Source organism: Aedes albopictus, chromosome 3 (genome assembly GCF_035046485.1).
Source record: "Aedes albopictus strain Foshan chromosome 3, AalbF5, whole genome shotgun sequence".
Lineage (NCBI taxonomy): Eukaryota > Metazoa > Arthropoda > Insecta > Diptera > Culicidae > Aedes > Aedes albopictus.
The window spans coordinates 319,242,764-319,267,848 of NC_085138.1; the positions used below are offsets into that span (position 1 = coordinate 319,242,764).

General features: G+C 39.1%; 1 protein-coding gene and 1 non-coding gene across 3 annotated transcripts in view; one reads left to right on the forward strand and one right to left on the reverse strand.

Annotated features, from left to right (window-relative positions):
• Positions 1-24,771, forward strand: part of LOC109426897 (ADP-ribosylation factor 1) — a 57,539-nt gene extending 32,768 nt beyond the window's left edge. For both annotated transcript variants that reach the window (XM_062842603.1, XM_062842602.1), the window contains exons 2-5: positions 8,991-9,401; positions 9,470-9,579; positions 9,657-9,782; positions 22,863-24,771. In XM_062842603.1, coding sequence (XP_062698587.1) covers positions 9,254-9,401; positions 9,470-9,579; positions 9,657-9,782; positions 22,863-23,027 — 549 coding nt within the window. In that variant the 5' untranslated portion in view covers positions 8,991-9,253 and the 3' untranslated portion in view covers positions 23,028-24,771. The remainder of the gene's footprint in view (positions 1-8,990; positions 9,402-9,469; positions 9,580-9,656; positions 9,783-22,862) is intronic.
• Positions 610-683, reverse strand: Trnav-aac (transfer RNA valine (anticodon AAC)). Its single transcript has one exon. It is a non-coding gene; the product is annotated as a tRNA-Val (tRNA).
• Positions 24,772-25,085: the final 314 nt, after the last annotated feature.

A 25,085-nucleotide genomic window follows, 5' to 3' on the forward strand; every position in this document is an offset into this window, starting at 1 on the left:
ATCTCCATGACGTAGAGGTTGCCCCGCATATGCGCCGTCCCAATCGTCTCTCCGTCCTTCTTCAGTGTTACGTACCTTTCGTTGAAGATGACTTCCACACCAGCCTTCGTTAGCTTCTTCACGGACATGAGATTGTCCCTGAGAGACGGAACATACAGGACATCCTTCGCATGCATCATTACGCCACGGTTGCTCATGCCACTGACGACACCTGATTCCTTGGCCACCAGGGATTCTCCGCTTTTCGCTACATCGATATGCACGGGTTGCTTCAAAACTTCGACGGACGAGAAATGCTGCTTCGTGTTGACCATGTGGTCACTGGCCCCCGAGTCCAGCAGGAATTCGACCTTCTTACCGCATTGCTGCTTACCTGCACATTCGTCCGCACGGCCGCCCGCCATGTACACAACCGATCTTGGTTCGGTGGCAACGTGAGCGTTCGTCTTCTTCCGGCAATCCTTCTTCATATGACAATGATTTTATTGCCCTTTTCCGGCTATACCAGTCGGCTAGTATGTCTGAAATAGACGTAAAAACTTGAAGTATTTTTAGGCAAAGTACGTTTAATTGGCAAATTGAGAGATAAATTTGTGATAAAATTACCACTTGTTTTGGTGGGATTCGAACCCACGACTCCGTTATCGTTAGTCCGGCGCTTTAACCAACTAAGCTACAGAACAAGTTACAACTCTGCAGAATAGAAAGTCAAACTGGATTCGAAGCACCACCCTAAACCGGGTCCGTCTTTCACAACTTTATCTCTCTTTCGGCTCTTAGATGCCAATCTCCCGCACTCTCGCGGCCTACGAACGACAAGTGTGCGCGTATTGTTTTTAGAATGTTGATATTGAAGCTCGACTGACACATACTTCGTCACCAACCATATGATCGGTGCAAACTCAGTATGCGTTGAGCGCTCAACGTGGACGGACGCACGGCCGTCCAAACTGCGCTAGAGAGAACGCAACTCATGTATGACAATGATTTTATTGCCCTTTTCCGGCTATACCAGTCGGCTAGTATGTCTGAAATAGACGTAAAAACTTGAAGTATTTTTAGGCAAAGTACGTTTAATTGGCAAATTGAGAGATAAATTTGTGAAAAAATTACCACTTGTTTTGGTGGGATTCGAACCCACGACTCCGTTATCGCTAGTCCGGCGCTTTAACCAACTAAGCTACAGAACAAGTTACAACTCTGCAGAATAGAAAGTCAAACTGGATTCGAAGCACCACCCTAAACCGGGTCCGTCTTTCACAACTTTATCTCTCTTTCGGCTCTTAGATGCCAATCTCCCGCACTCTCGCGGCCTACGAACGACGGCCGTGCGTCCGTCCACGTTGAGCGCTCAACGCATACTGAGTTTGCACCGATCATATGGTTGGTGACGAAGTATGTGTCAGTCGAGCTTCAATATCAACATTCTAAAAACAATACGCGCACACTTGTCGTTCGTAGGCCGCGAGAGTGCGGGAGATTGGCATCTAAGAGCCGAAAGAGAGATAAAGTTGTGAAAGACGGACCCGGTTTAGGGTGGTGCTTCGAATCCAGTTTGACTTTCTATTCTGCAGAGTTGTAACTTGTTCTGTAGCTTAGTTGGTTAAAGCGCCGGACTAGCGATAACGGAGTCGTGGGTTCGAATCCCACCAAAACAAGTGGTAATTTTTTCACAAATTTATCTCTCAATTTGCCAATTAAACGTACTTTGCCTAAAAATACTTCAAGTTTTTACGTCTTCTTCATATGGCCACGTTTGCCACAGCCATGGCACTTCCCGTTAAACTTCTCACCTCCTTGCTTCTTCCGTTGATCCCCGGCAAACGCAGTTGGTTTTTCTTCGTTGCTATGTATCCTGTCCAAACGCTTCGACTCGTCGCTTAGCAACCGGGTTTTCATCAACTCGTACGTCAACTCGTTTTCCGGTAGGTTTTCTAAAGCTGTCATCAGGGGGTCGAAAGATTCCGGGAGGGTCAAACTGAGTGCCGCACACACGTCGCTCTCTTCCAGGTTTGAACCGGCCACTCTGAGTTGCCGAACGAGGTCCTCAAACTTCAGCAGGTGGGCGCGCAACGATGTCCCTTCCTTCAGCTGCAGACGAGCGATTTGCTTCCGAATTACCGTTTGCTTACCGGCAGACTTCCTGGCGAACGTATCTTCGAGAACCTTCCACATTTCCTTCGTTGTAGACTTCTCCCGGATACATCCCAGATACTCGTCCGAGATAAGGCTCACCAGCAGGGACTTCGCCTTACAGTCCATGTCCTTGAACTTGGCTGCTTCTCCGGCTTCTGGTGGAACATCCTTCACGACTGCGTCCCACACCTTCGATGCTTCCAGGTAGACTTGCACGCGGAACTTCCAGGTGTCATAACCGGTTCCGGAAAACTGCGGGATTCCGTGAACGGCCACTTCCTTCTTGCTGTCGCCCATAACCTCTTGAATATGGTGGAACTTCTTGAGGGCGAAAATTGAAAACGCAGTTTGAACAGTTAAACTAATTTATTAGTGACTTGTCAGGATGACGGTAAAAGTTGGAATGAACAAAAATTACAAAACTACATATGCTTCGGTTGCTGTGATGTGCAAACCTTAGTAGTCAGCGAGTGCTAGATTTCTAACAGAAAATAAAAAAACTCAGGATGAATTTCATAAAAAATTCTTTCGGAAATCCCTTTGAAAATTGCAGTAACAGTTTCTCAAGGAATCCCTTTGTTGGGACAGTTCGGAATAAAACACTTATTGACAACAGATCCTCAAACTCAAATAGTAGAGAACCTAATATAAATCCACCGGAAGATTATTTTCAGTGTTGCCAGTTTCAATAACTATTTCTGAGACGAAAACCGTCATAACACCCTTCTAATGAATCTGAGAAGGAGTTTCCGTCAAGAAGTACTGGGTAAATATCAGCAGGTATTCCTTGAGAAATTATACAAAAAATCTTTGGATTCCTAGGAAAATCTCTGAAAGCATTTTTTGAAGGAATCTTGGGAGAAATCGCCTTGCTGTAAGCTATTGTAGTCTACAGAAGAACGTATGGTCAACGAATGAAAATGAACCAACATCTGATTGACAAGTATGTCATAACTCATATTACCTGAATAATTGTCTACGTTTCGCTGCCTTTCCACTTTAATTTTCACCCGAGTAGGTGAAAACATCTAATGAATAGAATATTTAGCATATTTTGAATAACACATCAAAATCACATCGAGCTATGACAGCAAAAATTGTTTGTTCGATTTGAGATATGATTTAGATATTCTCGTCTGTCTAGAGCTTAAAGCTCTAGAAAATCTCTGGAGAAAATTAGTTGAGAAATCCATGGAGGAATTTCAAACAAAACCAAAATACTGGGGAAATATCTGCAGCAGTTCCAGTAGGAATCACAGCAGAATTAGGTTGATAAACTCAGGCATGAATTTCAGGAGAATTTTCTACAAGAATTTCAGAAGCAATATTGCGACATTTGCACCCATTTAGACTCGGCCGAAATTCATTATCATCACAGTCGAATTTCGCACACTACTTCGCAGCGGCTGGCATACACAAGTTCGGTTGAGTTCATGACAGGGGCGTCGGATGCTCAACAGGTAAACAAAATAAGTTTGATTAGTGTGAAATTTTGCTGGGAAATGATGATTCAGTGGATTCTCAAATTATCACAGTAGTCTAAACATTAATAAGAAACCCAATACTACGAGGTTTTCAAATAGGAATACCTAGAGAAATCCCAAGAGGAATCCCTGGGAAATCCGTAGAGGATGCCCATTTGGGAAATCTAATAGAGGAATCCTAGTGAAATCTCTAGACGAATACCTTTCAAAAGATTTCTATAAAGATCCTTGAAGAAGTCTCATGAGGATTTCATGCAAAAATCTTTAGGAAAATTCCTATATTTATTCATCAGTAGGTCGGCTCCAGAAGCACGTTCTCCTCCATTTGGGAAAATTTGTGACATCCGTAGATTTATTCATGGATGAATGCACGAAGTAATTCATAAAGAGATTATTGCAGAAATATTTACAGAAATCTCTGAGGAATCCCTGGCGTATCATGGAGAAATCGCAGAAGGATTTCTCGAAAGAATACCTAGGAAAATCCCTAGAAAACTCCCTGGATAAATCCACGTAATAATTCTAGGAGGTATTATTGGAGAAATCCTTAGAGAAACTCCTGAATACATCGCTGTAGGAGTTCATGTAGTAATTTTTGGCAAAAGTAATGCAGGAATACCAACAAAAATGGAAAAATCTTGTAGGGAAACAACTGAACGGATTGTTATGGAATCTCCGAAGAATTCCTGGAAAAGTTTCCGACGAAATTTGAGTTGCATTATGAACATTGAGTTGTATAATGAAAAAATCATTGCATAAAATTTTGTATGCAACTCGTTGCAAAACTCGATTTTTTCAGCACTCATCGATTTATCCAACTCGGCAAGCCCCGTTGGATAAATGTACGACTTGTGCTGAAAAAATCTACTTTTTGCAACTCGTCACATAAATAACTATTTCACGAGTAGAACCTAATGTGATATGATGATTACTGCCCCTATTCGCATAACAGTCCCATGTTTGCTGGGTTTTCAATTCTCATGGGACTGTTGTGCGAATGTAGGCAGATTATTACAGCTGTAAACCATAAATTTATATATAAAAAAAATGGTAGAATTTTTTTTTTCATTAAAAGATCAGCTCCCATATATCTATTTTAGCCAGGGTGCTTCTATTTTGGCCACTCACATAAGAAATACACGTGATTGGACAAAATAGAAATCAAAGTTGACAATATGGCCAAAACTGATGCTGTGCTTCTTATTAATAGTGACAAAATGCAGAAATGAAGTATTAGCTTGATTTCTGTATTTTTCCTTCAAAATATAGATTGAAACCTTTCATTAGACACATTGGTAGTTTAAATCCTATAAAATTTCATAGGATTATGGACTATTTAAAGAAAATGACTTCCCTTAGACTGGCCAAAACCGGTGCTCGCACCCTAGATAGAATTATAAAATGTAATACTGAGTGAAAAGCACATTTTTTCTAGTTGAAAAAGTTATCAAAATCGAGTAAAAAAATTGAAAAAAACTGTGATTATACATTACTGTTTAGAATTTAAAGATAGGCTGATAAAGACTGCCCCAGAAAGTATGGACGCACCTAGTCTTCAGTTGTCTGGGCCTGACCGAGGGTTCTTGTTTCGGGCTTCGTTTTGGCTGTTTCTGCTTACTATAGGATCGAAAATTCAAACGTTCTTTGCCACGATGAACCTTGGAATTCGAAATGATAACTTTTTTGGCCATTCCCCGCTTTGTGTAAGTTAGAAGGTTTTTTCTTGTGCTCAAACACCTTCATTATTTGTTTATCCAAACGAGGGTTAGCAGGACCTTTATTTTTTACCCATTTTTTGCCTATGCTTAAACGTGTTATCCCCACCGTGATTGCTGATTGCTGCTTGCACGATTTTCTCACTTACTCGCACCATATTTTGTTCATTTCCTAAGTGACCTTTCAAACTCTGTACATCGTTTGTGCACATTTTTTAGATGATGTTCCGCTGAAAGTTCATGTATTTTGAAACACACTGTTGGAATCGCAAAAACCGCTACACAAATGTTGAGAAAATAGGTTGACTAACAGGATGTAACTTTCAAAAAGAACTAGTCATCAACAGTTTTGAAATGCCAGTATTCTCTTACTGCGTCCATACTTTCTGGACCGGTCTTTACCAAAGAATAAGAATATCAAGAATGCCCACTCCGCTGATGCTCGGGGGGACACTACCGCAGCGCTATCTGTGGATGAAAGTTCAACCTTCATGAGGTAGTGTGCGTTACTGATAGTATGCGCATACCAAAACATACGCACACCACCTTCTTTTATGACAAATCACGAATACTGTTACAGATAGCTTCCACCTTAATACCCTGGCCAAGATCACAGGGTTCGACGGTATTAAAGTGAAGGATGTTAATTGTAATTCTTGTAATGAAAATATCACCTTTAACACTTTAATGCGCCTCCAACGGTTCATTGCGAACCGGCTGCTACAGATGGAGTATGGCTGATTTATCAGAAATGCTCGATAAACAGGAGGGACCTGCTGGGGCCTAGTAGTTTCTATACCCAGAAAACAGTTCTGGTCTATTGAGTCTGGGAAGGTTTCGAGAGTCGTTGTGAATCATAATGCAATTTTTTGTGTTTTGTGACGAGTCTCGGAATCTTTTTTGAGTCAGCAGACTTTGAACTGTTTCCTGGGCTTCCCACTATTCGGTTAATTTTAACAAATACACTATACAAATACAAATTCAATTCAAATATGAAATAATTAGTAGTATCTCGCGTATTCAATTTGCTAATACATAGTTCTCAACATTTGATGTGCTTTCGTGATTCAATTTTCTCTATAATTTTCAATATCAATTTAAAATAACTAAGTAACTAATAGTGGGAAGTGCAGCATTTAACAGTGCTTGCTTATAGATTCGAAGCTAACGTGTGATCAAGACGAAATCGACAAAAACTGACTACTTCGACTTTGACTAACGTAGACTATTTATGAAGATTTTTCGACTGAGTGTATGAAAGGTTTTCTTTAATATGGACTTACTAGCTGTACCCGGCAAACTTTGTCTTGCCTACTGCGTTTTTTGACATTTCAAGTTTCTAGCCAAGACCAAATCCCCGGTCAAATAGGTATGGAAAATCAATTTTCGAAAACTCTCGATTTTTCCATGTCTTTCGCCTCATAAACCTTCCTTGGGTGAAAACTAACAGAACAAAACTAAGACGACCAAAATCAGACCTTCCGTTCGCAAGTTATGCGCGGTCTCACGTATGCCACTGCATTTTTATATACACTGAAACCTCCATTTAAGTCGATGCATGGCTGATCAAAAATAATTTTTACCGTACAGGCAATGACTAAACTATACAGTTTTATATTTTTTGACAAATCTCCTTTGTCATGCGAAGTGTTAAAAAATATAAAAGCCTATAGTTTCGTCATTGCATGCATGGTAAAAATTATTTTCGATCAGCCATGCAGCGACTTAAATGGAGGTTTCAGTGTATATAGATTTGGACCGATGCTGATAGTGTTGAAAGGGATGTGGACGAAAGACAACTTTCAAAGATAATAAAAACAATACTAAAATGAGGATCAACGAAAATGGACATAACAAACACATCGACTATCTAACAGGCACACCAAAGATTACTGAATTATAGGGCACAGCATAAATATGAACAACTAGCTGTCCCGGCAAACTTTGTCTTGCCAAGATGTGGTGGTGTTTGACAACTGTTGAGGTCATCGCAGCAACGCACTCTTAGATTGATTTCATTTCGGTCGTGTTGATTTTCTTCCCAGCTCATGGAAAATCAGTTCTTTATCATTTTTGTTTCTTTTATAAATAATTTTCGTAACTTTTTGTACATATAAACACAGTCACCACGAATACTAACCGAATCGTGCAAGAGTCATGCTGATCGGTTCATCCGTTCTTGAGTTTTGTTGCCTCAAAGGAATTTCAAACTCATTTTTATATATAGACTAGCTGTCCCGGCAAACTTTGTCTTGCCAAACTTGTGGTGGTTTGACAGCTTTTGAGTTGATCAAGGCACCGCACTCTAGATTGGTTTCTTTTCGATCGTGTTGATTTTCTTCCCAGCTCATACAAAATCAGCACTTTATCATTTTTTTTTTTACTTTTCTAGTGGATTTTCGTAACTTTTTGTACATATAAACACTGCCACCACGAATACGAATCGAACCATGCAAGACTCATGCTGATCGGCCCACCCGTTATTGAGTTTTATTGCCTCAAAGGAACTTCAAACTCATTTTTATATATATAGATAGATAACATTCTTTAAAGCTTGACATGACAAAAAAAAACAAATACAAAATTGACCATATGACAAAACCGAAACTTTCACACCTTCTTACCGTAACCTTCTGAGTCAGTACGCAACAGTGTCTTACTGGACGACATGTTCCGTGCACGGCTGGTGAACTGCTTCTGAAGGATTACGTACTCTATCCTATCCAAAGGCCTAGTGAACTGTCGTTGTCCGCGCAAACGCGAGACGCTTGTGCGTACAGTGATGGGAGAGGTTTCTACGTCCGTCGGCGTGCCGCTAGGAACCTTTCAAAAAAAAAAAAAAGATAGCTTCCACCTTAATACGCTTAAAGAGCGCCACTGACAGCTTGACGTTTACATAGAAAAAGGCAAGAGAGGGCATTCTTTCTATTTTTTTCTTTGCTGATACGCCATGTTCGGTAATTTAACAGCTCGAGCATCATATTAATTGTCTTAAACTTCATCTTCAAAAAATAGATTTAAAACAAAAACTGTCAAAAATTGTCTTTGCTATAATGTAATGTAACGAAAATAAAAATGGAGTTCCGTTATGTCGAGGTATGACAATCAAATTTCACCTTGGAACAATTTCATTTAGGGGAATGGAACCCATACTCAACCTCGAGCAGTCGCGTCTTCGACCACCCTCAGCAATACCACGCTTCCGCTCCCGGGTTAAGCAAAGTGCTCTCATTTTCGTTCGATCGAAAACAAAGTTTATGAGCATATGCATGCAAGTGCACTTGCTAAAAAGCTGAAGAAATAAACTTCGGTTCTTTAAAGGGTCTATTATTAGCACCAAAACCCTATTATTATTATTAGCTCTTCATTATGGGGAAATTCAGCCCGAGGTTGATTCATCCTCGACCAAAACCCTACTTTGTTGTGAGTTGATGCTTCTGACGGTTAGTAGTGTCTCTACAAACTTGTACCTATCTACGCCATGGATCTGTTCAGACTATTCAAATTGTTTATTTTGAATGAATTGTGAGTATACGTGATTCAACTAGCAAAAGTGACTGTTGTTTTCTCAATGTTCTCATTCAGCGTACATGTCCAGTTTATTTTATTCATTTCATGCACTGTCCTAATAGTGGTCTCCGTTTTCTCTTTGCAGGTCTAACATTCTAATTGTAGTGTAAAACCAACCAAAACTAGAAGAGCATCATAAACGTAGCGCCCACACACGCACTCTTACTTAATTAGAAGAAAAAAAAGCAGACTCAACACAAAAAGGCAAACAACCCCCCAATTCCGTTCTCCTTAGGTTAGGATTTTTTTATTAGCTTCTGGATAAGTTGTTAAGGAGAAGCACCTTCCAAAACCCTAACGCCGACAAGAAACTAGTGAAAAGATAAGGTAAAACCAGAAGCAGTCAGCATGGGGAACGTGTTCGCAAATTTGTTCAAGGGACTGTTCGGCAAGAAGGAGATGAGAATACTGATGGTCGGATTGGACGCCGCCGGTAAAACCACAATCCTGTATAAACTAAAATTAGGAGAAATTGTTACAACGATTCCTACCATTGGTGAGATGGAAAATGGTTTGCATATCTAGGATGGATTCTAAGCTGCTTCTTTATGTTTGATCACACAGGTTTCAACGTGGAGACTGTAGAATACAAAAACATTAGTTTTACCGTATGGGACGTAGGCGGTCAAGACAAGATCCGACCACTGTGGAGGCATTACTTCCAGAACACACAAGTAAGTTTCGCTCGGGACCGGTTATAATTCCCCAGACGCAGATTACTCACTACTTCATCACCCATCATCCATTGTAGGGACTTATCTTCGTCGTGGACAGTAACGATCGGGAACGTATCGGCGAAGCCCGCGAAGAACTGATGCGAATGCTGGCGGAAGATGAACTCAGAGATGCCGTTCTACTTATATTCGCCAACAAACAGGTAGGTGACTTGGGTCAACAGAACAATACTAACGATTGTACCTACCAAGTACAAGACGCGTACCTAATTGGAACAATCTGCTCATCGTGCGCTAATTGTCCACAGTAGCTATCAGCATTCATTGTCAGTTCTTTGTTTGACACGGAAAACAGTCGTCCAATAAACGAATTGATACCTACTCATTTGGCGGACGACTGAAATCGTTCAGCTGACCTGAAACACGCATATTCTGTGTGGTGATAAGAGTATGACTAGGCTATCAGACAGTTGAGAGACTTTTCACATTCAACCAAGAAAAATGATTGATTTCAATACATGTCCAACCATTGATGACGTATCTTTTTTCACATACAAAACTTTTACCATCAGCTAGCAGGGGTGCTTTCTTATCGTTTTCCATTTGGGCGTTTGTAGGTTGCGCAACTATGTGTGTGACATGTGTCGTTATCAACCTATAGTATTTTCGCCGAGCAAAACACTAAGCGACTGCAAATGATAAGCGTAATAGTTAAGTTCACGTGTTTGCGTTGCTCACCCTGTTTATGGTTTGTTGCAAATTCATATGGATCAATATCAAATGAGTCTAAAAGTTGAAAATCCATCTAGGAATCCCTACACAAGGATTTCTCCAGAAGTTCCGTCATCTTTTTTTCTGGAACTTTTTGGGAATATGTACCTCTTAGAATGCCTTCCAGGATTTTGTACAAAATTCCTTCTTGAATGATTTTCTGCTATTTTTTTCTGATGTTCCGTTTGAGATTTGCCCGAGAGATCTTTCCGATTATCCTTCAAGAGTCCATACAGGAATTATTCCTGGGATTTTAACACGATTTTTTGCAGGAATTCCTCCTGGGATTTTTTTTAGAAATTTCTACAGCAATTTCTGCAAAAAATTTCCATGGGTTTTCTCCTAAAGTTGCTTTGGGTGTTTCCTAACCCTAAAAGGGATACCTTCATGGCCTCAGTTTCGTCACCTCGCTGAGTGTGTTCCATCAAAGACGAGCTCTGAAAGGCGCTTGGGATCCAATGGACCCCAGGTATCCCTTTTAGGGTTAAATATTCTCGCAAGATTTCTCTTGTAGTTCTCTCGGAGCTTCTTCTGAGACTACTTTTAGGAGATTCCTCCAGGTGCTGCTTCTGGGATACCTTAGAGTTTTTAGGTTTATCCTGGACCTCCCGTGAAGTTTTTCCGGGGTTTCTTGTCAAGTTCCATTTGGAATAGGAAGTAATCAGCTGCGTTTTAGCTAGAGTGCCGGTAGAGGCGCTTTTCTGATAAATGCGGTAAACATGATAACAGTGTAAACAAGCAGAAAAGTTTGCGCTACGGAATCATAGATGGCGCTCGTGTTCCACGTGTTTTCCACATATACAGCGGCGCCGCCTGCACCTATCCACTCGGAAACATCATGCGCAGCACGGGTGGAAAATGCCAGTCAGAAAAAAAGAAGTAAACAGCTTGACATTTGTATGGTGATGTAATAAATTCTCTGTTACTGTAATGAATCCGGAAGAAACGCGTAGGTATAATGATTTTGTTTCTAATTTGCAACTTTTTGCCCCAGGGTACAAATCGTTGTGAAGCGGAACAAGTGAAAGCCAGCGATTTGTCCATACAAGAAAAATGATTTTACTTTTAATGTGGTGGCGCCATCTCTGAGAAAAACAAGCTTTGATTTCTTACTATTGCTGCAGAACTATTGCTGATGTTTCTCATGAAGTTCTTCCCTTGATTTCTTTTAGAGTTTCAGGCTTTTCCTCGTAGTTGTTAACAAAATTTCTTGGAACACTACGATATTGTACACAACCTGTACTCAGAACTAGTAGTTAAAATTCGGTTTGGGAATCTAGAAGTTTAGTCTGTTAGGCAGTGCTTGAATCCGAGTGAATATGAAAAATACGATCAGTTATCAGCGCCGACCACCACTACGAACGAACACGCACAGGGAGCAAAGAGAAACCGAACCAACTGCGACGGCTGTTGCTCATCGGTCGGTGGGCTGGTGAAGAAAACTTGCTAGAGACCATTCGTTCTCACTTGCTGCGATGAAGGAGAACATGCGGAAATGATTCAATGGATTTATTTGTTCATCAAAACTTGTAAAAACAATCATTTTGTCGGTAACGACATGTTGGAAATGATTATTACAATACATTTAATATGCGTTTATGTCATTTGCACTGTAATAACACAATAAAAATGAAGTACAGCATCCGCTCGATAACTGGACTTCTGTTTAATCGATAACTATGCCAAAGTCCAGCTAAAAAGCAGTTGTCTGTCAAAAAAAAACATAATAGAACCTCACATCACAGAGAAACAGACGTCACACTCTGATCACTTCCAATCGATTACCTTTTTAACGAATGATTCAAAAATTCAGTAAGTGGTCAATTGACCACTCACGGCGTTGGCATCGTTTTTGGTCCGGTTTGACGATTGCTCACTACCGCCACCTAGTGGTGGCCCGGCGAAGCACAGTAGGTTTAGCATTGGGCGATTACGTTTCCGTGACGATGCTTTTTAATGAAATTTGTTCTAAGTGTTACGTCTGTTTCTCTGTGCTCACGTTCTGCAAATCGATAAACAAAACAAAATAAAACAAAAGCCTCCGGCTCCGGCAGCTCAGTCCTCAGAGTAGCGCTCGCTAACGGAACTGTCGTCAAAGCCCAGTTATAGAGCGGAAACTGTATATTCATTGCCGTATATACCGGCGAAAAGCAAGATTTAGAGAGCCACGCAACATTTAGTTCTTTGTCGGTGACGAAAACGCTAGTCGTCAACGTTATTCTTTTGAACGAAGATCATTTCTTTTTTTTTTCTTCACTTAGCGGTGACGAGAAGAACGATGGTCAGTGCTAGTACGGCGTCAGTTCCTTCAGGGAACAGGAGTTTAGTTTGGAATCCAGGAATTCGATCTTGGAACTCCTTAAGGATTTCCAGGAGAAACTCTTAAAGGAATCCCATCAATCCAGAAGGTGTCCCAGAAGGCACTCTTGAAAGATTTCTTGAAAGAGCTTCTGCAGCATTCCTAGATGGAACTTCTGAAGGATAACCACAAGGAACTCCTGGAGGATCTTCAGAATGAACTACTGGAGGATTTCCATAAACAAATCCTAGAAGATTTCTATAAGGAACAAAAGGAGAGCTCCCAGAAGGAACTTCTGGACTCTGGAGGACTTGCTTAAGGAACTCCAGAATTAATCTGAACAGCAATTCCAAAGATGAATATTAGTGTGGTTCAAAAAAATCGTTTTTGCTCCACACCGCTTATTCGATTCTTAACCAGATTATATGCCTTCTCCCATAATTTGAGCTTATTTGGTTGAAAATTAAGACTGCACAAGCCCTTCAAAGTTTGTATGGGAATTACTATGGAAAAACGATGTTTTTCATTCAATCGACCGTAGCATTCCCCCAAGTGCCCTAGTGGGTTAGTCGACTCTTGGTAATGCTAGGCTACTCTATCAGCTACAACTTTGCCGAAGACCGCATTCAAATCGGACACCTCATTAATTAGTTACCGATTTTCATTCAGAATCGAAATCTTTACTCATGATGATTAAACTATTCGGTGGGCATCACTGCATTTTGCAGTGAAACATAGTAGCCATGATTTCAGTGTGCTATCTTTGGCGCCATGCGCAGCAATGTTGCCTGCTGGAAAGCTGAAGGATCACTGTTAAAGTTTGTCCAGTTGGATACAAATCGATAACTAACCCCACGTCTCCACTAGACAGAAATGTCTTGCCATTTTGCTGCCAGAAAGAGAAAACGTAACAGAAATGATGGACACCGCTGCTTTCCATGCAAACATCGAGGGAACATTTCTGTCATGACACATCTGTCCAGCAAAATGGCAAGACATTTCTGTCTAGTGGAGACGTGGGGTAATCAATGAGGCGTCCGATTTGAATGCGTTCTTCGGCAAAGTTGTAGCTGATAGAGTAGCCTAGGATAACCAAGGGTCGACTAACCCACTAAGGCACTTGGGGGAATGCTACGGTCGATTGAATGAAAAACATCGTTTTCCCATAGTAATTCCCATACAAACTTTGAAGGGCTTGTGCAGTCTCAATTTTGACCCAAATGAGTTCAAATTTTGGGAGAACGCATGTAATCTGGTTAGGAATCGAATAAGCGGTGTGGAGCAAAAACGATTTTTTGAACCACGCTAATGAATATACAGGGTGTTAGATTCCTGAGTGCAAACTTTTTGAAGGGTGTTAGAGGACCATAAATGGAGAAAAAAAATGTTCTACGCATATGGTCAAATCTCAACCGTTACGTAGTTATTGAACCTCCCATGTTTTTGACCCTTATTACCTTAACTGGCTATAACTTGAAAATGGTCAAACTTATCGAAGTTCTTTTACCCTTATTCGAAGGATTAATGAATTTTCTATCAAATGGCATCTTTGAATCGATTGGTTTAGTTAAAAAACTAAGTTTTCTAGAGCAAATAGCTCAAAAGTAGTGTGTAATTTATTTTTGTCAATTATCTTTGAAAAATGCGTACCGTCAAGTCACCATTCACCGTGGATTTAAGAAAATTTGAGGCGAATAAAGGCTGTCGTTTTACACCAATCTTATAAACATTGTTGGTACCGCTGTTAATTGCCTTCATTATAGGTTAGAATTAAAGTAATAACCACAAAAGTAGAAAATTTTTCACAAAAATGGATTATATAGTACATTTAGTAGATGATGGGAAGGTCGCCTAATTCCGTGGTAGGTCACCATTCACCGTGGTAGTAGGTACCCATTCACCGTGTATCAGAAGTTTTTTTTTTTCTTTTGTTTTAAAATGATCAAAACCACCTAGCAAAGTCAATTCTCTTCGCTTGTATTCATTTTAAGCAATAATTTGCAAGATTTATTTAGAAAAACGAATTTTCAAATCTTCATTTTTTTCTACTTATATGCGGCAACATGGGTCACGGTGAATGGAGACCATTGATTTTTAGGGTACCGTCAAATGGGGTAACTTGCAACACTTTTCGACTTTGAAGCAATATCATTGAAAAGTTAAACATTTGAAACATCCTGTGAAGCATCATGTACGCTAATTACCCCGAGTAGAATACTATGCAGCACTTGGTTTACCAAAATACGTTGCCACTTAATCAGGAGGTGCGAAATACATGCTTGTTGCAAGTTTCCCCATCTGTGGGGTAACTTGCAACATAGGACATGAAGCCAAGTTAGCTATCATTAAACAGCACTAACATTCTAGTATATAGTCGTATTGTACATTTTTGATGTTATGCATGAAACATACCATGAAAAGATGTACACCAACCAATTGACATATAATTTTTCATGAAAGGATTGATAGTTATTGCAAGCTAGAGTATATCGTTTAGCAACAGGTCTCACGTCCCTCAAACACAATATATATATATGATTCTCGTGACTTAGCATTCATTACAAAATGTCAACAATGATTATTGTCATTTCTTGAAAAGATAGAGTAAGTCATCTTCAAGTAGTTTTCAGTTTGAAGTGGTGTTTGGCAATTTCAGCTACATTAACATGATTGAAACACACCTATTCTACTTTGTAAATGGCAAACTCGCTAATTTGGGCATATAACTGAAATAATTTACTCCATCCATTCAGAATTGATGTTGGTGATGTCTTTACAGCGTTCATAAACAAAAATTGAACTTTTAACATGATGAAACATGAATGAAACTTCAAATTGTGGTATTTCCTAACAATGTTTGAAGGTCACGTGCAAAAAAATGTAAAAAATGAATTGTTATTTGAAAATAACCGCGTTACGTAATCAATAAATGATCCATTTCGGTTATTTCTGTCAAATATATCGTGAAATGAAGATAGATAATAGAAGGTTTCGTCAAATTCAACTGTTGCAAGTTACCCCACAGTGGTTGTCGAATATAATAATGATTTTTTGCATTACTTAGTCAATAAGTTTATCAAACCTTTATCGTTTAGCTAAGCTTACTATTAGGTACCCTAACTGCAAGCAAGGTCATCAGACTTATCGCACTTACCATAAGGGAGAGGTCAAGCACGATTTTCATACTTGTTTTTATGGCATAAAATGAGCAATCCGTTTTAACAGTGTAGTTAAACCATAAACAAAAAAACCCGATTTAATCCACCTATGGTGAACAGAACCCTTCTTACACTTATTAAAAATATTGATGTATTATGCGTATTAAGCAAATTTATTTTATGTGATTGATCAAAAGTTCTAGAAAATATTGTGGATTTGACATCTAGTGAATTGGTTCCCTAAATAGCATCAGACCATGGACTTACCAGAAATACCAGACACCTCCTAGAATCTTATATGGAATGTTAAAAAATAGCTTTCATATTCTGGAATATTGTATCTTTTGTTAACTGCCAAATAATCTTGAATCGATTAACAAATGGATAAGAAAATCAGCGAGATGCACTTTGTCTAATATCTCTTAATCAGTCGAATAAATTAGCTCCGAAGTACTTGGTATTCATGGTTATGGTGTAAAAAGGACAAAAATGACATATCTACTAAGTTAATCAGTTTTGGCATTAGCTAGTTATTTTGGCTATCCGGTTCTTGCATTTTTCCCACAATATATAAATTCAAAGCTTTCATTTAACATATTGTTAGTTTTCATAAAATTCCTTTGTATTTGTAATTTGTTAATTATAATTTTGTTGAAAACAAATACCCTGCTAGAATACACTTTGTATGAGATCAGCATTATTTATTGAAAAATAATTTCCCATAGACTGGTGTAAAACTAATGCAAGATAACAAGTGAATATAATAATAAAAAAAAGAATTTATTGAAATATTCTTCGTAAGATATCTCAGTAATCAAATGTCGAATCGAAATAAAATTTCAGGGCCTTATACAAGGATATTGTAGCTTTCATTTGGTGCTTAGAGAACCCAAATCGGTTGACAGATGGCTGAGATATTTATTATGGTACCCTTGGTCCAAAATCTTTCAAAAAGTTAACCTGTATTACTCCTAAGTACTCTTTGAAAGATTTCTCGATAATCAAATGTCCAATCCTAATGAAATTGTATAGGGTTCTACTAGAACGTTGTAGCTTTCATTTGATGCCAGGGTAACCGAAATCGGTTGACAGACGGCTAAGATATTTATTATTACACATTTGGTCAAAAATCTCAAAAAGTTTAGTTGTATAAATCCCAAGTACTCTTCGAAAGATATCTCTGTAACCAAATGTCCAATCGAAATAAAATTTCTGGGTGATCTACTAGGATGCTGTAGCTTTCATTTGGTGCCAAGAGAACTTAAATCGATTAACAAACGGCCGAAATATTTATTATGATACACTTGGTCAAAAATCTTAAAAAGTTTAGAAATATGACTCATAAGTACTCTTCGAGAGATATCTCGGTAACCAAACGTCCAATCAAAAAAAAAAATTCAATAGCGTTCTACTAGGATGTAGTAGCTTTCATTTGCTTCCAAGAGAACTCAAATCGGTTGACAGACGGCTGAGAAACGTGCGTGACTTTTTTTTGTAACGCACATACACACACACACATACACACATACACACACACACACACATACAGACATTTGCTCAGTTCGTCGAGCTGAGTTCATTGGTATATGAGACTCGGCCCTCCGGGCCTCGGATCGAAAGTCGGTTTTTCGAGCGATATTTATACCCTTCTTATGGGTGTAAGAAGGGTAAAACAAAGCTAATTTTTATACTAAATCGATCTTTGATACACATAATCTCTATAACCGAAATAGTAGGGTATACTAGTTTTCATTATTATTAGAAAATGCTTCACATTTAGTGTATGTCATCGTGTTGCAAGTTACACCGCTGTTGCAAGTAACCCCGTTTGACGGTACCCATTTACCGTGCCCTTTTGTTTGAATAAAAAAATGAGTGGAATCGTACTTTCTTGGTAAACTTGCTTCGATAATGCAAAATAGATACCTGATAGGTGAATTTAATTGCTTCTTGGTGAAAAAATATCGTTACTACATTTAGTTAATCGCTTAAATCACGTAAGCGCAGTTTTTGTTTTTTTACTACGAATGCAGTGACTGAGCTAAATATTGCTTCATATAAACACAGTTTAGTGTCTAAATTATACTATAAAAAGTTTCTAACCCGTGTTTTGACATGGTAACAATCCATTAGTGTTGTATTGGTGAAATTAAAATAAAATTGTCAAACCATTCCATTGTAATATGGAAATAATGAAAAAATATTCGAAGGCCCACGGTGAATGGAGCCCCCACGGTGAATGGCGACTTGACGGTAATAATTTAAAATTCTTTCTTAGGCAAAGTTGTGGTCCCTGTTCCACTCTACAATTAGGGTAGGACGGGGCAAGATGGCCACCCGGGGCAAGATGAGCACCCCTGATGGGAATATAGAAAATATTTTGAAATTATTGTAATCCACTCAATAGTGCCGAATATAGGTTTCTGTATCCTCTGCAACTATTTGGTTGCGTAAATTCCTAAAAATAAGCAATCTAATAATCGTTTATTGTTTTTCGGGTCATTTTGTGTAAAGTATTATAAAACCGCATTTTTTTTTTTCAATAATCGGAAAAAAATAATAATTTTAGAACGTGAAACCATAGCTATAAACAAGGTTTACTGTTTCAATCACTGTATAATCAATTTATTGTTAAAATATTGAGATTTTAATGATGCGCTCTTCTTGCCCCGTAGGGGTGCTCGTTTTGCCCCGTAGCTTGTTCGAACTGACCATAAAACATCTTTTTTGTTTAGTCAAATAAATCATCCTTATTGTGAATTTTAAACTCTGCCATTTTTATGGGGGGTAGAAAACATGATATAGAAAAGAACTACTGAGAGGTACTATGAAAAAATGTGTTCATTTTCAATAAACTCAACGTGATCCTTAGGGTGCTCATCTTGCCCCGCCCTACCCTAGTTCTTTGACATCAAACATGTCTAAAGGTCGTATCTGCAGAAGAGAGGCTCTCTTTGGTTTCCCTCTCTTTCATTAAAATCTCAGCTGTTTATTTGTTTTGAACGATGGTCAAAACAATCGTCTTTTGATTTGTACTGTAAAAATAGTTGAAAAGTGGTACCATTACGTTGCAATAATTGAAAGAGAAAATGAACAAAGAGAACCTTTAAAATGCAGATAGGACCTATTGAAATGTTTGGCCTGAATTTCGATTTTAACATCGTATTTCAGATCATAAATTTGCAACTGTCATGGAAAGCAATTTTTTGGGCATTGTGCCGCACATTTAAATCAGAATTGCAAGAAAACGATAAGAGCTAGCGGTTTAATGCCAAAGAACGAATTGTAGAGTGTAACAGGGGTCACAACTTTGCTAAAGAAGAATTTTAATTTATTACGCATGTTTCCAAGATAATTGACAAAAACCAATAAAAATACACTATTTTTTAGCTATTTTGCTCTAGAAAACTTAGTTATTTAACTAAACCAATCGATTCAAAGATGCCATTTGATAGAAAATTCAATCATCTTTCTAATAAGGGTCAAAAAACTTCGATAAGTTTGACCATTTTCAAGTTATCGCCAATAAGAAGCAATCAGTGAAGTACTAGATTGAAAGTAGTGAGCTGGATTTTTGTATGGTGAGATGATCAATTCTCCGTTTCTGCAAAGAAATGCTGCAAACGACGTGGGTTATATGATTTCTTGCCTAATTTGATGCTGTTTGAGCAAAAGTTTGGGTAACTGTGTTGTTGTATTATTTATTTCTTGCAACTTCAACAACACAGTTACCCACAGTTTTGCTCAAACAGCATCAAATTAGGCAAGAAATCATATAACCCACGCTGTTTGCAGCATTTCTTTGCAGAAACGGAGAATTGATTATCTCACCATACAAAAATCCAGCTCACTACTTTCAATCTAGTACTTCACTGATTGCTTCCTATTGCTAATAGGACTTCCCGTGAATTCTCTGTTTTAACATTTTTGTGGAGCCTTCGTAGGGATGTAATGCAGCTAATCAGAAAATGAAATAGTCATAAAAAGTTCATTTTTTGAAGAAATAGTCATTTTTTGGGATAAATAAGTGATTTATATTTTAAATGAGATTGCCTACCTTTAGGCGTTTAAGGGGAAATTTCAAAATTTAATTTTGCATTTATAGTAATAAATTCACTAGTTGTTAGATTTTAGACGCGTTATTCGGTTTTAGAAGAGCAAAATTAAGCGGTGAAGGAAATTTTCCTTTCCAACCGATGCTTAATTGTATACTGATCAATTTCGCCCCAAAGTGGCATTTCCAATATTTTGATATTTGAAGTTATTTAACTTAAAGTTTAAATTTGTTGAACAAAATTCTGTCACATGGTTCCATGAAGATCCTCTGGGTACTGGTTTTACAGAAATTCTTTTGGCAATATTTGAACAGGCACTGATGTTATCCGCAAAAGTTGGTTTAAAGTGATCAATTTGACCCCGGATTACGGTACATCTTGGTGATTCTCAGAAGCAACACTCAGAGAGCAACTTCAAGAGAATGTCTTGCTTGAATCACATATTGATTTTCTTACTGAATTCCGATTCCAGGTGGAATTCCTGAAAGAATTCCCGAAGAAACTAAAAGGAATTTGAAAAGTGGCATCCGAAGCGATCCGAGAAGCAACTCCAGAAGAAATCTCAAATGTTAGAAACTGCTTTTTTGGAAATAAAATATCGATCGAATTTCTAGAGACAATCAAGCGGAATAATAAGGAATTGCTCTACCAGTGGGCACTCCTTGAAAAAAACTTTTAAAAAGTTCTGAAGAAGGTCCGAGTGACTGCATAGAAACAGATTCCCCCTATTGGAATTAGTGAAGGAAAAACTAGTGGAAACTCTTGGAGTAATGCCTTCCGGAATTGTGTAATCACAGATAACAGACGTTTATGCTTATATTGGCAATGTGTGTAAAAATGCTCAACAGCCATTTTGTATGTAACGAGCAGCTGAAACTCATGTGGCAATCATTTAGAGATGGCGCAGTGATCGATAGTCAGTGATCGCTTTCAAGATTGCATGCACTACGCAATTTTACATTCAAGATTGTATTCGATCTTGAATGAAACTGGAACTTTGAACTATTCTTGCATTGTCGCAATAAGTTGAGTAGATGGCGGTAGTGAGCCAACGTATATCGTTTTGAACATTTACACAGGATTCTGCAAAAAAATTGTACTATCATAAACATCTGTTATCTGTGGTGTAAATTAAATGTGTGATCAGTAAACGCACCTAGTCCAGCGCCGATTCTCGGCACCAGTGCCGAACTTTCAACAAAACCAAATGGGAAATCACTTCGGCACCCATCTTTGTGCTGGCGAAGTGCACTCTTCTGTGTGTAATTTTTGTTTTGAGCACTTGTGCGGCTTCAGAGTGAAAGTGTAGCTCATTGACTGTGGATCCCGTTGCGGAAATGTTGCGGGAGATGATTACCTACGGAAGAGCGTTTGGGAAATATGCGGCAAGTGATATTTTGATTTGTTTTGCTGGGAGGTGCCGGGAATTGGTGCGGGTGCCCAAGTAGTTCCAAACCCGATTGCAACCCTATTTTGACAAAGAAATTTATTAGGTATGTGAACAAAAAATTTCGGATCACAAAGTCCGAGGCAATACTAAATCGTGGATCGTGTTGACAAAAACGGAACTATCAGATAAGTTAGCATTCGTGTCCAAGCTTATTCCAATGCCACAGAGCTTTGCCTCAAGGTTGCTTATAGAGGGTACCTTGTACCTATTTAGGAGGAGCGGGACATTTGGCATAAGGTCGTTTGGCATAAAGTCACCAGGGATAGGGTGCGACTCAAAACTCTTTGCGTGCCGCACACTCTGCTACGAGACAGCACAACAAACTAGAAGGAGACGAGTACGCGCAATCGGTTGTGTGTTGCTCGCTTACTTTGCCGCGCGCTGGAGCTCTCCTGTCTCTCACGCTCTGTCGTATGCACTCTCTCGGTGCTTGTCTCCGTGCTTTGCACTTGGCTTGATACTACGCATGATTAGAAAAAATTCGAATCAAACGACCCATCACTTGTCAGCCCTTGACAAGCTTAACAACTTTGCCGAAAACACAAACTCTTCAACTAATTTATTAATTGATTTTTTCTGTTTGGAGACGAGCACAGTGCCAAGCACCGCGCATTACTCCATGCGCCGTAGAGCTAGTGCTGCGATTGTCTCTCGCACAATTACGAAAGCTCTCACTCATACTTCTCTTGTCTCTCGGCAAAACGGGAGACGAGCACCTGCGATTGTGTGAAACACACGCTTTTTTCGCACCGCACGGTGCATGCCGCCAATCCCTGAAAGTCACTTGGTATAATGGGCATTTGCATAATCGAAATGCACCCTTCTTTATTATGCCAAGTGACCTTATGCCAAATGGCACAAACCTCTATTCAGGTGCCCTCCATAGTTCCAGTTATTCTGAATGCTAATCTAGTATGAGTTAGCCCTACTAAGATACCTCGATAGGAAATGGCACAAATTTCCCAAATGGAGGAGAACGTGCCTCTTGAGCCGACCTACTGATACCTCGATAGGAGGAGCGGGACGTTTGGCATAACGGTCAGTTTTGGCATAATGGACATTTAGCATAACCTTAATGCACCCTTCTTTGTTATGCCAAGTGTCCATTATGCCAAATAACCGTTATTGCAAAAGTCTTTATGCTAAGTGACCTTATACCAAATGACTCCAAAGACACATACCCCTCACTAGGTTATAGGGCACTGCACTATTTTGATTTTGTATGGGATTTTGTCGTTTCTTGGCCTTGTTTACAAAATTTCTGTAGGAGTGAAAGAGAAAAAGAGAATTTCATGCAGTGCCCTATACTGGCCCCAACTCACTATTGTTCAATGATTCACTTTTCAATACCCAGATTAGGAAAGATTCTAACCAACATTTTTGATGTATAAGAGTGGAACAAACCACTCTTAAGCAAACTTTAGCTGTTTTTCTACTGTTATTCAACTAGTTCTGTTACTTGGGATAAGATCTTATCGTATTTATTCAGGATTCCTTACTGGCACCAGAACATTGCTTTACACTTTCGCATTTCCTTCCCCCTTGTTTAGGATCTACCGAACGCGATGAACGCCGCAGAAATCACCGACAAGCTGGGTCTGCATTCGCTGAGAAACCGCAACTGGTACATTCAGGCGACCTGTGCAACAAGCGGCGACGGTTTATACGAGGGTCTCGACTGGCTATCCAACCAGCTGAAGAACGCTAACCGTTAAGTTGTGTATGTTGTGTGCGCAGGGTGGCAGGCAGGTGGGCGACAGAAGAAACTAGATGTAAAAGTAAGGGGAAAGCAGCCTCAGCGCAGGCGAAGAATAAGCAGCATGATGTGTTGATGATGACGGGGACAAGAGGGAACGGAAACAGACGGACGAGCAATTGCGAGCGAGCGAGATCGGGACAAGACAATTAGAGAGAGAGCAGAAGATCGATAAGGGAAAAGACGAAAGAACAGAAGAGCTCCGTTGATAATTGAGATAGGAAAACCGAAACCAACAAATAAAAGTAGCAAAAATAAGGAAAACCGAAAACCAACTCCCTCTTTAAAACAAAGAAACAAACAAAACACAGTAATAAGCAGAATAAGCCAGCCAGGTAACGTGTGTGTGGATGATTATATTGGGAAAATATGAAGAAAATAATATAAAGTAATATAATGATAAAAATAAAGTAAAAACACACTGAAAACAAACAGAAGCTGAAACGTATTAAATAATTTAGCATGAGAGGATAAAACACAATACGCTAAGCTGTGCAAGAATTATGGAATACAAGTGAGCTGAAATAAAATGGGCGTTATCGGAATACTGAAAACAAAACAAACATGTGCTTATTATTGAGTGTGCTACCGAAGAAATCACAACCTGTTGCGTGACGCGCGTGTATATTTGCGGGGCGAGGTGAAAGTGAACGCATTCTGTGTAGGTACATGCACCGGCCGGTCGCGATTATTCCTCCCATATTATTCCATGTTTTGCGTCTCCTGTCTCCTCGGTCGCTACTGCTTTTGCCTGCTGACACGACACACTGGGAAAAACTCCGACTTCGGTGTTGTGGTTTAAAGGAAATTTCGGTAAAATTTACCAGATGTTAGGTAGCGCTTTCCGAAGCTCGGTATGACCTGCCAGAACCCCAACTCCGAGATTGTGGATTTTACTAGTGTGTACTACTGCTACCTTCAAGGATTATTGTGTAGGGGCTGCCTTAATCAACTATTGTTTAGCGAGAAATTTATTTCACTGTGCAAAGGATACGTTTTTTTTTTGTTTCACCTATTGATGATTCAGGATTATAATGAGGAAATGAAGTATGCTAGTTTTTTTTATTTATTATCGCTCCTTCTTATTTTAGTACTCGATATGGCTAAGATACAGTTATTAAGAGGAAATTAAACATTCGCATATGGATAAGGATCTTAGAGAAAGTTGTATGAGTTTGTTCCAAATTGTTTGCGAGCGAAACCATGCTGCTGTGGGTGCGTCTGGATGGCTTTCCGGTCTAGGATGGATTAGACTTTTTGGGTTCACACACACACACTTAACATAACAATTTACACACCACACGCAAGTGCAACCAACCAAGAGAACAGGAAAAAGGCTAACCATTAAAAACGATATATCACTGTCTCATCAGATTGTGTTTTGCGAAGGCCGAACGAGGAATTTAGACTGCAATAACACAGCTGCTGGATTGACACAGAAAAAAACTGCTAAAAACAGAAACCAATAAAAGACGCTACCAGATTGAGAAACGCTGAAAAAAAGTTTAATGAAGGATTAACCGTAACGGCTGAATAAAAAAAAAGAACAGAAGAGCAAACGAAGGAGACTAAAAGATATCCCGGAAGTGACACATCCGAACACATTCATTCAGATCAGTTTAAGAAGAAAAAACAAAAAGAACAGCTACAAGTGTAACAGTTACGTTTAATTAAGATGAATAAAAACACTATATATAGACGAAGAGCAACCAGGGAACTGGTTTTACGAAAGAAACTATCCTTTGTCCAACTACGGTATTGGTTCCCTTATTAAGCATGAGGTTTCCATTTTTATCCTACTAAAAACAAAGGATTGAAGCGCTGCTTGTTCTGTTTCTTATTTTTGTATTTTTTTGTTAGAAGTGAGCACGCATGAAACCAAAAAGAATCGGTGTCGTAACCACTTGTTTTCAAGCATGAATATGGGAGCGTGAGATTATTGATGGCACTCGCACCCTATTTAGGCAACCATACATCAGGTACGTTCATTTTGAACCAGTCTAACTGGTCGATATAC